The sequence below is a fragment of the Vigna angularis genome, chromosome 1, assembly GCF_016808095.1.
Source record: "Vigna angularis cultivar LongXiaoDou No.4 chromosome 1, ASM1680809v1, whole genome shotgun sequence".
NCBI lineage: Eukaryota > Viridiplantae > Streptophyta > Magnoliopsida > Fabales > Fabaceae > Vigna > Vigna angularis.
The window spans coordinates 10,422,210-10,435,137 of NC_068970.1; the positions used below are offsets into that span (position 1 = coordinate 10,422,210).

The following is a 12,928-nucleotide window of genomic DNA, read 5'->3' on the forward strand; positions in this document are numbered from 1 at the left end:
ATAATACTTAAAATTATATTTAATATATTTAAATATATTAAATTATATTAAAATATTAAATTAAATTTAATAATTATTAAAATTTAAAAAAAAACAAAATTTTGAAAAATTTGTTAATCGGATATAATATCCGATAAGTTATGAATCGATATCGATATCCTAAAGAATGATTTTTAAAATTTTATTTTATATATAAATTTTAATAATTATTTAATTTAATTTAATATTTTAATATAATTTAGTTTATTTAATATAATTTTATTTTTTATTTATAAATAATTGTTTTAAAATTTTGTTTATTATTTAAATTTTAATAATTATTTAATTTAATTTAAAATATTAATATAATTTAATGTATTTGAATATATTAAATATTTTATTTAATATAATTTTACTTTTTTGTTATTATTTTTATTTTAATTATTTTATTTTTATATTTTTAATATAACTATTATTATAATATAAATTATATTTTAATAATTATTAAAATATAAAATTATATTAAATAATATTAGAATTTTAGATTTAATTATTATTAAGGTGGTGTATAGTTTTTTTAACAAGAAAAGGAAAAGAAAATAAAAATATATTTATTAAAATTAAAAATAATTTTTTTTACAAAGTTAAAGGTGTAGGATAATGATGAAATGTCAGAAGGTTAAAAATGGAATTTTTAGAAGTGTAGGATGAGATCTTGGAAGTGTAGATGAAACACTCCATTAATTAATGTAGCATTGGTGGTTTTATGTTTTGTGGAATTACTGCTACAGACCCCTTGCTATTCAGCCTTTAGAAGGTTTTGAGACAGTTCACAAATCTTACCAATGATGGTCATTTTTTTCCCTTTTCTCTTTGATGGTCAAATCTTTCTCATCTGGCATGCTTCTATTATGTCCAACAATAACAACTCTGGTTGTACAGTTTTGGAATTATATTATTCACTCGTGCGGATAGGTGGCATGACAGATTTTGATTTTTAGACAGCTGGCACAATGTCACGTAGGGACAAATCAAAGTTCCCAGGTGTGTGCAATCATGTGCATTTGTTTTTATTTGTTAATGGAACATGTGTTTCATTTTGTCAAATTGTTGTGATAGATCCAAGATGGTTAGCAAGACAGCAGCAAAGTTTCGATTTCTGACTATTGTTGGTTTAAGTATTTAGTGAGAAAATTAGGTCTAATTTAGATACTAAATTAACTTGATAGTTTGTCTTACTAGTTGTTCTTAGGTTTAGTATGCTACTTAGTACTTGTTATGGAGTTGTTTGGTTACGGTTAATTTTAAAATTTAAGCTATACTAGAATCAAAATTGAATCAACTGAAATGTTCAATTGCAGATCTTAGCTTCCATTCAGTTTATGGATTCTTTCAATACATTTCTAATCTACTATTTTCTTAATAATCTCAAGGTTTCTCATGTTCTGGGATGATAAGATATGACACTCACAACATTAGAGAACAAATAAAGAAACAGCCTAGTAGTGGTAAGCTAACTATGGCTTTCTTGCCTCACGATTTACAACTATTGCCACTACCTTTTACTCATTTTATTACATCACAAGGTGGCCTTCATAAGATCCAGAACCAGCCAAGAACCGAACCACAAACTAAGCCAAACCCGAGGAACCCTGTCATCACAATAGCAGAAAACTCTGCTTCTGACAAGGGCACGGACTTGGGTGTTAGAATCATGAGGACACTGGTGAGGTATCCATTGCTAAATCCTAGCAGAAAAGTCAGAACCACCATAGGTACTTCTGTTTTCAGCCACTTTGGTCCATGAAGACAAATTACAAAGAGTGGATAGAATAGTAGCCTAGATGTGGCAGCCCATATAGCCCTTGTCATGGATTGAATAACATAGAAGGCAGTTAATGACTTCCCCATTAGATCAGCTAAATTGTAAACTGCTATCAGTAAAATAGGATACCAATCCCTTAGAAGCTTGGATTCAAGATCTTCAGCAATAAATCCTGGGAAAATAGATAGGGTCACTGTGTAGATGATGAAAATTCCGAAAGCTGCTCCCTTGATTTTTCCTGCCACTGCCCAAAATTTTGTTCCTGTGCATAAGGTGCTCTCCTGATGAACGCTCTGACGGTACTGCTGCATCACTGGTAACTTGTGCTGCAAGTTGCTGAACACAATACAAAATAGGAGAAAAATGGTGGCAACCATGAAGTACAAGTGAGCACTTATTTTGAGACCCTTCGGAGTTTGTGGGAGTGATGCCTTGGTTATTATCCTCAAGATTGAAATTAGAATACCTGTCATCCCGGAAAAAAAATTATTTTTTTGGTAAGTCCAAACTTTAACAGCAACTGGATTTCAACTAAGTACTGAATTTTACTTCAAACATCATTTGAAAACTAGAGGCCGACCAAGTACAACATATTTAAGCAAGAATAGCAGCAAGGTCAGTTACAGTTTCAAAACTCTGAAGTATTTAATATTTAAGAGACACTTGCTGTGAGTAATAGTATGGCTCTATTACCAGATGGATAGGATTACTTTATCGATTATAGATAAAAGAATATGCTAAATGCGAAAAAAAAGATCTTGTCACGCAGATACACTGCTCAGTTAAAAACTAAGAACGAGACCCAGGAATCTACATTAGTTTTTCTCCCACCCTTTAAAAGCATGTATATCCTTACGAGAATAAAAGTACATATCATGGTATTGTTTAAAACTTCTATACTTCTAATAAACTGCTTCTTATGTTCCTAAGAATTTGTCAAAAATAGAAAATCATAATCTGCCAATGGGGAATGAAAGTGAATTGAACTTGGGGGGGCAAAAAATGAATTGCCTTGGTACCTACCTGAAGAAGCAGTTCCAGCAAAAACTGCTTGCATATACTGTTTTGGGAGCTTCCCAGCTGACCCTATCAAGCTTCCACCTACCAAGCCATCTGCTAAACCACATATCACCACTGCTGCAACCGTCAAACCATAGGCGCCACTCGGTCTCTCGTTGAGCTTGGTGCTGCTTGATGTCCAGTCTATGACTGGGGCTACCATAAGAGACATAACAAACATGGAGAAGCCCAAGTTCATTCTCAACCTCAACGTTGTTTTGCTCCAACCTCCCCAACTGATCATCGCAAGGAGCACCATCACAGATGAAATCATGTAAGCCACAGAGAAAACCCTTTCTATGTGTTTGGTGGGATAGAGGTAGGAAAAGTAATCCACTGCAGTGATCAGGGCATTCCAGGGAAGCAAGTTACCAGCACCAAGCAAGAAATGAATTATGTAAGCAACTCGATAGGTATCTGGTCTCTCACTTGGATCACTAGACACCAACTTAACAACTTCCATCTTTTGCTGGCTTTTTCTTACCTTGTGGACATTCGTGGTTGATACCTGATACTATACCAACTCAAGTGCTAAACTATGATGTTTATTTGAATAGAGTGAGAGGATGAGAACTATATGAGGAAGTGGTGGTTGATATAGGCAGTGAGGTAGTTCTACTTATGCCAGAGCTAGTTTGGGAGGGTCTAGTTGACAGCTTTGCTAGGCTTCATACGTATATATACGCAGAGAGGCAGGCACAGGCACAAAGAGACGCACGCATTTGATTGATGGAGTTGGACATGGAATCGATATGCTTAATGTATGAATAAGAAAATTTGTGCTCTGTGGGGACAGCAACGAATGGGTGATATTAGATATACCTTTTGGTCATACGGTCACACATGGGTAAGCTGTCGTTGCAATCTCTGGTACTTGACCCTCAATTAACATAAATTGGATGCTTGATATTCATGATAATGATCCTTTTAGTAAAAGCCTTGTCTTTCATGCACCCGAGTTATCCATCCACAAGTTGCAAAAGATGTTCAGTTAAAAGCAGTGTAATAAGTCGATGATAATATGCCACCAACCAACGGTTGTGTTCACTCATACTGAGAGTAGTCAATGAAGTCATGGAGATAAAACTGACAAGGGGCTTGTCAAGGGTGACATTTCACAAAAGAAAAGGGTCCCTTGAATCGTGTCACTCGGTTAATTGCTAGTTTACCTCAGCAGAATTTGATACTGTTTCAGAGAATTTATACAGTTCAGTTCAGGTTAATCACCCCCAGCTTGACGTATGTCACTTAGCCGTTATTCCAGGCTTTTATCCTTTTTTCACATGGTGCTGGTTTGTTGAGGTCCATGCTGCTCACAATCACCCTCAAATAAAGCACTTCCTCAAGATAACACTGCAAAAGAAAAGGGAGTTTAACATGAAGTGCTATGTTACCTAAATCATCAAACAGTAACAGCCATCAAATTTTTTGGTTAATTGTATGAGTCATAGTATGTGGAGCTTTTCTTTATTTCATCTAGTCAGTGGAGGAGACAAACCAGTACGCGATGATAGTGATTGCCAAGAGACTTAAACCTAACGATGTGCAAATACAAACTGGATGGACACAATTTATCAACCATAAAAGCAGTAGCAATGTGCCCTCCATATTGCATTATCTAACATGAGTCAAGTTTAACCATTTTTTTCAGTTTCCTTGTTTGACTTTAGTTTTTTCCAATATATCAATTAAAAATGAAAGAGCAATCATTACGTGGTCATATTCCTTAAAAATAATGTGGCTTAGACAATGATGTGTGTCTTGCTCCTGTAGCCAGAATCATCAGGTCCAGTGATCCATTATTCACCCAATTTGGGTCATAACTTGATTTCATGTTAGATGCTGAAATTTCTGTCATAATTGCGTCATCAACCTAAAAATCTTATGACTCTTTCTGCTTTCAAATTATGTGCTTAGCCTAATATAAAAACTTTCCACAACATTTCTTATACCAAAAAGTTTGGATAGTCAATCCCCCACTCACTGTGACTCTTTTCTTTGGGTTCAAATATGATTTCAACTAAAGTGTTTGTAAGAAAACGAATTCTCAGTATTATGAAAGGTATTTGTGTTTAGTGTCTAAATTACATCTGAAAACTGAATACAGAAAACAACACTTCCCTCTGACTCCACCATTAGTACTACTACCGGAAACATATAGACACACCTGCAGGGGAACTATAGCCTACCAAGTCAGAACTGTGACTAGATATCCATCTGAAAGTGACTTATCAATACAGAATAATGGATTATAAACAAACGAGGCACAAGTTTATAGTAGTTGTAGAAAATGATGTGAAGACAAGAGAGAATGGAAGATATATACCATCTCCTTATGTTGGGGAACACAACCATGCGTGAGAATCACGTGATTCTAGGGCGTTTCCAGACACCAACCTCTTGTCTCTTAGTATCAAATTCTGATGGGTAATGTCTTTCACATATAACTGATTAATTAATAAAGTAACAAAAAGGTAAAGTAGAAAACATTAACGAGTCCACAAAGACGGAGCTTATAAATAATGTCTTGAAGCTTTACCATTATTGGATTGGAAGAGACCCAAACCCAACATTTTTGAAGTGCTAACTGCCAAATTTATGTTGATTGCAACAATAGATTGTATTATTGGATTGGAACTATAGGTGGGTGGTTTGGGAGAGAAAATGACAAAAGTAACCATTCATGTATTTTGTATCAGTTTAGTACTAAATATGGTTGAAAAGGAGAATGGGGCCTAAGAAACAGATAATAAAAGTAATTTTCCCGGATGGGATTATCTTTGGAGGGGAAAGCTTTTTAGCCCTTTGTCTCATGCGATGAACCATTTAAAACAGTCAAGTTGAAATGAGCTTTACCATGAAGATTTTTAGTGGCGTGATTTTAGGATGTCCGATGTGAGTCTGTGACTCTGACTTTGATTGGATTGACGTTGTTAACATTTAGCAATAATGGTTGTTTTCTTCTAAGCCTTTTGGTGAAGTATTAGAAATGTCAGCAAATTTGCTCAAAAGTAAATGAAGTCATCAGTAAATTTTGAAGGTAGAGATACATAATGAAAGGGTAAACATGTTGGTGATTATTTTTAAGAACCATTTTGCAAGGAGGAATGAGTGCAGAAGGGAAAGTAACTTTGAGCCATGTTGTGAAAAGGAAGTTCTCCTTGTCCTTTTAAATCCCAATTATTCTTATCTCATAGTTTCTCACGCATCTGCCAACACTTGATTGGCCGGTGAATTAGAATATTCTTTTGTACAAAAACATTATTGGTTGAGCCAAACTTAGAATGATGTCCCATGTTTTGAGTGAAGTCCTTTAAGTTCAAAAGAAATCTGCGTGTACTGGAGAAAGAGAGTAACCAACCACTTCTTACGAATCAATTGAATTTGTGGTTTAACTTTGTGGATACCCACTACTTCATCTGAAAAAAGGGTGTCATTTTGTCTCAGTGCTAAAATGTTCACTTCTGCATAATTTCTACAGTATAATGCTTGCACATCTACCAAAATGCCAAGTTCTATTTGTGTATAGGAAAGTTTTGGGGTACCAAATTCAGCACCTTCTTCCTTAGTCAAATTAATTGCTACTAAAGCTAGCTTCCACCAACAAATAATTGACGTTCTCTGTCAACGCAGAATGTTTCAGCAATACACAGAATCTTTCTTTGTTTCCTTGGTTACTCATTCTGGTTTTTATATAAACCCGGTTTGTTCCCTGTGCATTTTGGGTGGATGAAATTCGACACGTACTACAAGAGCATTCTTTTCTACTTCTTGTTCCGTTGGAACAAACACCACCTCCGTAATCACCACTCAGTTCATATCTTAATTTTTGCAAAATTCATTTCTTTAGATAACTATATTCAGGTTATGTTAGTTAATGTACAGTAAATATTAATTGATGTTGCTTTAAAGTAATAATAATGGAATTATTACAATTATTTAAGTTGATTAAAAAATATTTCATATGTTCATTTCATGTGATGTAGTATGAACAGTGCAATGAAATTATTTTTACATGTCTTAAAAGTAATTCTTATTACCATATGTGAATTGATATATTAATCTTCTTATTAGCATATGTGAACCAGCTTTGATGCTTAATTTTTTTTAAATAATATTATTTTCTAAAATTTTAACTTTTAAAAAAAGATAAACACAATATATTATATACGTCATGTTTATCCTCTTTGTAAATATATTCAATCAAATTTCAAAGATTATACGTGTCATGATCTGATAGATTAAGATAGCGTTTTGGCTTAAAAAAATTCTGAAAATTGCTTTCTCCCTTTCTTTCACTTTCATGTTATTCCTCCCTTTTCTCGTGGCTCTGACTCAGCATAAGCATTATGCTCTTTTAGAATTAAACGCGGCTCTCCTTACTTAAGAAAAAACAAACCTTAGAACCCACTCCAAAACTTTGGCTTATCATAATATCTTTCACCACTGCTCAAGCATTTTCCATTGAGAGCTAATGATTAATTTTTGAAATATGAAAGTTCAGTCAAAATTTTATGATTTTAATTAATACTTTTCTATGCATAAATCATGATTCATGACAAACTATTCATACAAATTGGCCCCAACCTACTAAATTATACTGCATATATGAAACTATTTTTCTTTAAGAGATCAAGTTACTAAAGAAAGTTACTGCATGAATTTTAATCTTTTATCAGATCAAGTTAATAAATTATACATTAAATTATGAATTACATAAAAATAAAGAATAAGAATTCAGAGTAGCCCATTTATTTTCTATTTCCTGGTTAACAATAGCAGTCATATAATACATGTATAATAATGAGTAGATTTGAATTAAGCACAAACAATTCAATATCCTCAGTGCAATTCGTATTCTCAACAAACCACAAATTGTTGATTCTAATGCCAAGTTAAAACATCTATATCTTACTATCAACGTTGTTCCGATCGAGTCATAAATTCTACACAATTTTCTCCAAACGTTATCTAGTATACGCTCTTTTCGTTTTCCGTTCAATCAAGCTTCGTCCAATCTCCTATGCACCGATGGGAGGTGTACCTGTTAAAGGTTCTCAGATGTCAAAGTCAGTGATAGTCCGACCGGCAAGTTAAGTGCTATAATAAATATGTAATTAAGAATCTCCATACCTTTTACCTTTGTCTTGTATTTATAGTTTCGGTTATGGGCTATGGATTAGCAAGACCTTAATTAATGCCCAATCGCAGCACAATCACTCATAATCACCGTTTTACCTTAATCTCTCACTTACCATTTTATGGCCATCCGGCGTCATTATTGGCGCGTACCAGACAAAGATACCGCCGGTGGATCCTCCGATACAAATGTCTTTTATGATATCAAAGTTTTTGGTCATGCTATACAATATATAACAACTAAATAAATACCAAAATTAAATTGTAATAATCTTTGAAATCTCGATTAACTTTCGATTTCTGTAATAGGAAAAAATTCAATGAAATGCAACCATAGTACACATGGACATAATTACTCAATTAACATACATAATAATATATACAATTAATGATTTGTATGTGAAAATGAATACAACAATTAAGATATGCATATTAATGGATATTAATACCAAGCTAACCTAAACAGTAGATAGACTGAATTTGACAACAACCATAAACCATAATCTTGAATATATATAGCATAGCTTGCACAATAAATTAACTGCCCATAGTAAAACATAAATACTCAAAGAAAGCATAATGTGCAAACAAAATCTGAAAATATTGTACACACAAACTAAAAAGACAAAAACTAAACAGACAATAACTAAGAAGACCAAAACATAACACCAATAACTACAAAAAGGCCTTACCAAAACTTTTAAAAATCCCAAAATGAAAACATGCTTTAAAAACCAAAAAGCACAAGTAATATGCTGATAAAGAGTTCAACACAAATACAAAGTATTTCCATACCAAACAACTAAAAAAAAAGTAAGAATTACCAAAAGTTATAGCAAAACTTTAGATATGATAAATTGATAGCAACTAATTTAGTTGGCTTAAACAACAATAAAACAGAACTAAGACATGCACATAAAAAACGAAGCACCAATCCAAACTATTTTCCATAGCAAAACACTACAAAATGAACTTATATTAGAAGAGTACAGATGAGAACATCTACTTAAGATAAATCTAAAAAACATAGAAGTAACACATGCACATAAAGACCTTAACACCAATGCATACTATTTCTCATACAAAAAGCTAAGCAGGAAACTTATATGACCACTAACACCAACATAATGAAAAAACTTTTAAGAATTACAAAGGTAAACATATACTTTAGGTAACAGTTAAAATCATACAAAAAATTCAGACATGCACATAAAGACATCAACAAACACATGATAATAGAAAAAAAAATCCACAAACCATAAAATCCTTGCGAAGGAAAAAACAGTAGAAGAATTCAGAAGGTCATGCAAGGACATAAGTAAACAACACATACCAACGAAATTGGACACTTAAAAACATAGCTAAAAAGAGAATTAAGACATGCACATAAAGAACAAAGCACAAATCCAAACTATTTCTCATAGCAAAATACTACAAAATAAACTTACATTAGATTATTACAAAACTAGAGCATCTACTTTTGGTAAATTTAAAAAACATAAAACAAAAGTAACAAATGAATATCAAGATCTCAATACCAATGCAACCTATTTCTCATCATAAAAGGTAAGCAACAAACTTACATGACCACTACCACCAACACTGACCATAGCTTTCCAGACTCACCTATTGACAGGAGATCCATTTTCGAATATTGTGTCTTATGTCTTCATTGGTTAAACCTTGATCTTTTGGAAAAGTAAGAACTAGAGTGTGGTGGCCAAATCTAGTGCAAAAGAGAGTATAGAGTGAGGACTTCTGCATTTTGTTAACTTATCTAACTCAAACAGTTGTTTAAAGAAATGTGATTTGGGAAACTCTTCATATCATCTTAAATCCAATATTTCTCGAGAGAACCAATTATATTGATATAGATTGTTACTTCTTGCCCCAAAAGATAAATTTTATTTGGAGACATTACCATTGGTTCTGTTAGTTTCAATTATTAGTTAACGAATATCTTCATTAAATCGTTACAATGCCCAAAGATTTATTATCTATGTAACAAAGTTGATGCATGTGATTTATGTGCTTTAAAGAGTTTTAATTGTTTTATAGAATATTTTGTACATAGGCTTGTGTTCATCCCTATGTATTGACTTGTATGATAATATATATATTGTATGACAAAAAAAAACAATAAGATTATCTCAGAAATGTATGATATCATGTATGTACGTTTATCAGCTGCACTAAAAAAGGGTAATGAGACCATATCTCACGGATGTATACCATTTCTCTCTACAGTAATTTCTTGTATAATATTCTTCATCTTAAAGCCCATTATGTTGGTGCACTCTGTTTTGCATTTCTTTTCTTTATTTTTCTTCGTCTTGAGGCTCATATTTATTGATATGAGCTCTGTTTGATTTTCGATTTTTGTAAAAATTATCTCAAGTGCTTGGTGTTGGATATTGTATATAATTCTTTCCTACTACGAAGGTCATATTGTCTTGCTAAGAAGTAATATTTTATTTCTTCCATCCTTTTTAGTGTAATGTTTGGGAGATCAGTGATATCCTATAACCCTGAAGCAGTTCTGATGTTCCTCACAAGTAGGGTGAAAAAGGAGAGCAATATGAGAAAAAACACATTTTTTTATACTAAGGGAACATAATTTTTTATATCACGAAATGACTGGAGTTTACGGAAGCGAGCCTGTAAGTTTTAAGCCAAAATTCACTTTAGACCAACCCCTTTTTTGTCCCAATTTTCTCTTAAGAATTGTGCTGAATGCTTTTTCTGTTGAATTGACTAGTTCATTGTTATTCTTTCTTTTTTCGTTTTCTCCTAACTTGGGTGTAGAAATAGGTTCAAGTGCAACATGCTTTTATTAATTATGTTAGTCTTGAAGAAAAGCATTTACTTTGTAGATAACAGATGTGATCATGCCTAAACTTTGCATTCCCTTTCGTACGTACGAAAATTTATTCGATTAGCAGAGTTATTAAACTAAATTCAATGGAAACTTTCCTAATGTTTAAAGGTATGCTGTTGGGAAATATCATAATTCACAAATGGTATGGAGTTGCACATGGGCTTCCAAAAATATCCAATGAACAAAGATACTGGAATGTAGGAAGAAAAAAAAAGCCAACGTTGAAACAGAATGGAGCATACGGGAAGTTCAGCACTTTTAGAGGTCTAACAAAGATGGGCATTGAAACTTTGGGGAATTCAACTTGTATGGGGGTTGCAGAAAGAAAAACAGGAAGGTGCAGGAAGAAAGACATGGTAAATTACTTTGTGAACGAATGCTCCAATAAAACTTTGCTCTAGGTGTCATTATACTTTATGATGGTCCAATTTCATACTGGGCTTTTATTCATCTATTATGATTTATGAATATTTGCAACAGTAAACAGCAAAATTTTGCATTTTGAGAGCAAAAAGTTATTGCATTGGCAATATGGTAAAGTGAATTTTAATGGGTGATTTATTGATGATTTAGACTTGTTTAAAGTTTAGATTTATTTATCACATGAAGTGGAATGTTATGAATTTTTCCCTCCATTGAAACATGAACTCACGTGCAATTGGTATCAATCAATCACATTTGGCACTAACGTTAGTGCGTTGTGGGCGTGATGAAGTCGCAGGTTTTCAAGCTTCGTTATTGGCTTGAGGCCAATGCCGAACAGAGAAGACAGAATTAGTACATTCTGTGAGGACTGCTGAGTTATCTTTTCAATTTCGTTTATTAGAAATCCAACATTCAACTGGGATAAAACACGATCCCTATTTATTTCTTTAAATACTACATAGCTTTTTTAATCACCTATCTCTTTTCTTTTCTTCGAATATTGACATGTAAGTATTTTATATCATACATTTGAAAAAATTTATTGGTTGGCTAAATAAGATTCCAAGGACCATAAATATCTCATATACTTGATAAAGAAAGTCTTCTAGAATTCTCTAGTATTCAGAACTATTAATAACATGTCTATTGGTGTATTTTTTAATGAGTTTTGAAATATGTATATATATATATATATATATATATATATATATATATATATATATATATATATATATATATATATATATATATATATATATATATATATATAATAAAGAGCTCATATTTAAAACAGCTAGTTTTTTCAATATAAGAAAATTAAATAAAAAATAATTCCTCCAAAATAAAACACAAATTTCCAGCTCGAAAAATTAAAGAAATTCTTAAATAAAATTTATTTGAAATGCAATTTAGTAAAAGTAACAAAATTGGATTTCTTAAGATTTCTTGAAAATTTTAACCATTACATGAAGGTTGAGACTGAATTTCTTAAAAGTGACATAACATTGGAGACCAGAAAAAGTTCTGCAAGGATCACAAATAAATGGTTTACGAGGCTCTTGCAAGGAACTCCTATTAGAAAACTCTTATTTGGAGTGACATGATTGATTGTCATTGTCAGAATCAGTCATTCTAATATATTGTTAATTTGGTGTGTTGCATAGAAATATTATATAGAGAATGTGTTATTAGAAGTGTGTTGGAGAGATATAGGGAGGAAATAGAAGAATAGTATGAGAATGAAAAGAATAATGATGTGGAGGAGGCAGATTCCGGTTTCCATGTTGGGGTGATGCAGATGAGAAGCATATGAGTGTGGTCCTAACAGATAAAGAGGTTGGAAATGGAGAATTTGGATTAAAGGTAGGAAGCAATCCTGCGATAGGAACGGGATGCCATACCCCCAAAGCTAAGGAATCACGTGTCACTGCCACACAAATCACAACTCAACTCGTTTACTTCTTCACAACTCCCCCATTCCTTCGACCCCACCCAAAATCCTTCAATTTCCATTCCTTTTCTCTTCATCAAACCAAACACCATCCTTTTCCTCCTAAAGCATCATGCATGTGCTGGAAACCAATATGTCTATCATACCCATCCTTTCCTCCTTCTTTTTCATG

At 32.7% G+C, this 12,928-nt stretch overlaps 1 protein-coding gene across 1 annotated transcript; it reads right to left on the reverse strand.

The window, feature by feature from the left end:
- Positions 1-1,322: 1,322 nt before the first annotated feature.
- Positions 1,323-3,695, reverse strand: LOC108336970 (equilibrative nucleotide transporter 8). Its single transcript, XM_017573413.2, has 2 exons — positions 2,828-3,695; positions 1,323-2,270 (listed from the first exon to the last, which is right to left on the reverse strand). The coding sequence occupies exons 1-2, from the start codon at positions 3,324-3,326 to the stop codon at positions 1,573-1,575; spliced, it is 1,197 nt and encodes a 398-aa protein (XP_017428902.1). The 5' UTR covers positions 3,327-3,695; the 3' UTR covers positions 1,323-1,572.
- Positions 3,696-12,928: the final 9,233 nt, after the last annotated feature.

Excerpts from the sequence above, each read along its gene's own strand:
- LOC108336970 (XM_017573413.2), bottom strand. The coding sequence starts at position 3,326 with ATGGAAGTTGTTAAGTTGGTGTCTAGTGATCCAAGTGAGAGACCAGAT. Across the intron at positions 2,271-2,827 it reads TGCTGGAACTGCTTCTTCAG|GTATTCTAATTTCAATCTTG; the intron begins GTAGGTACCAAG and ends CCGGGATGACAG.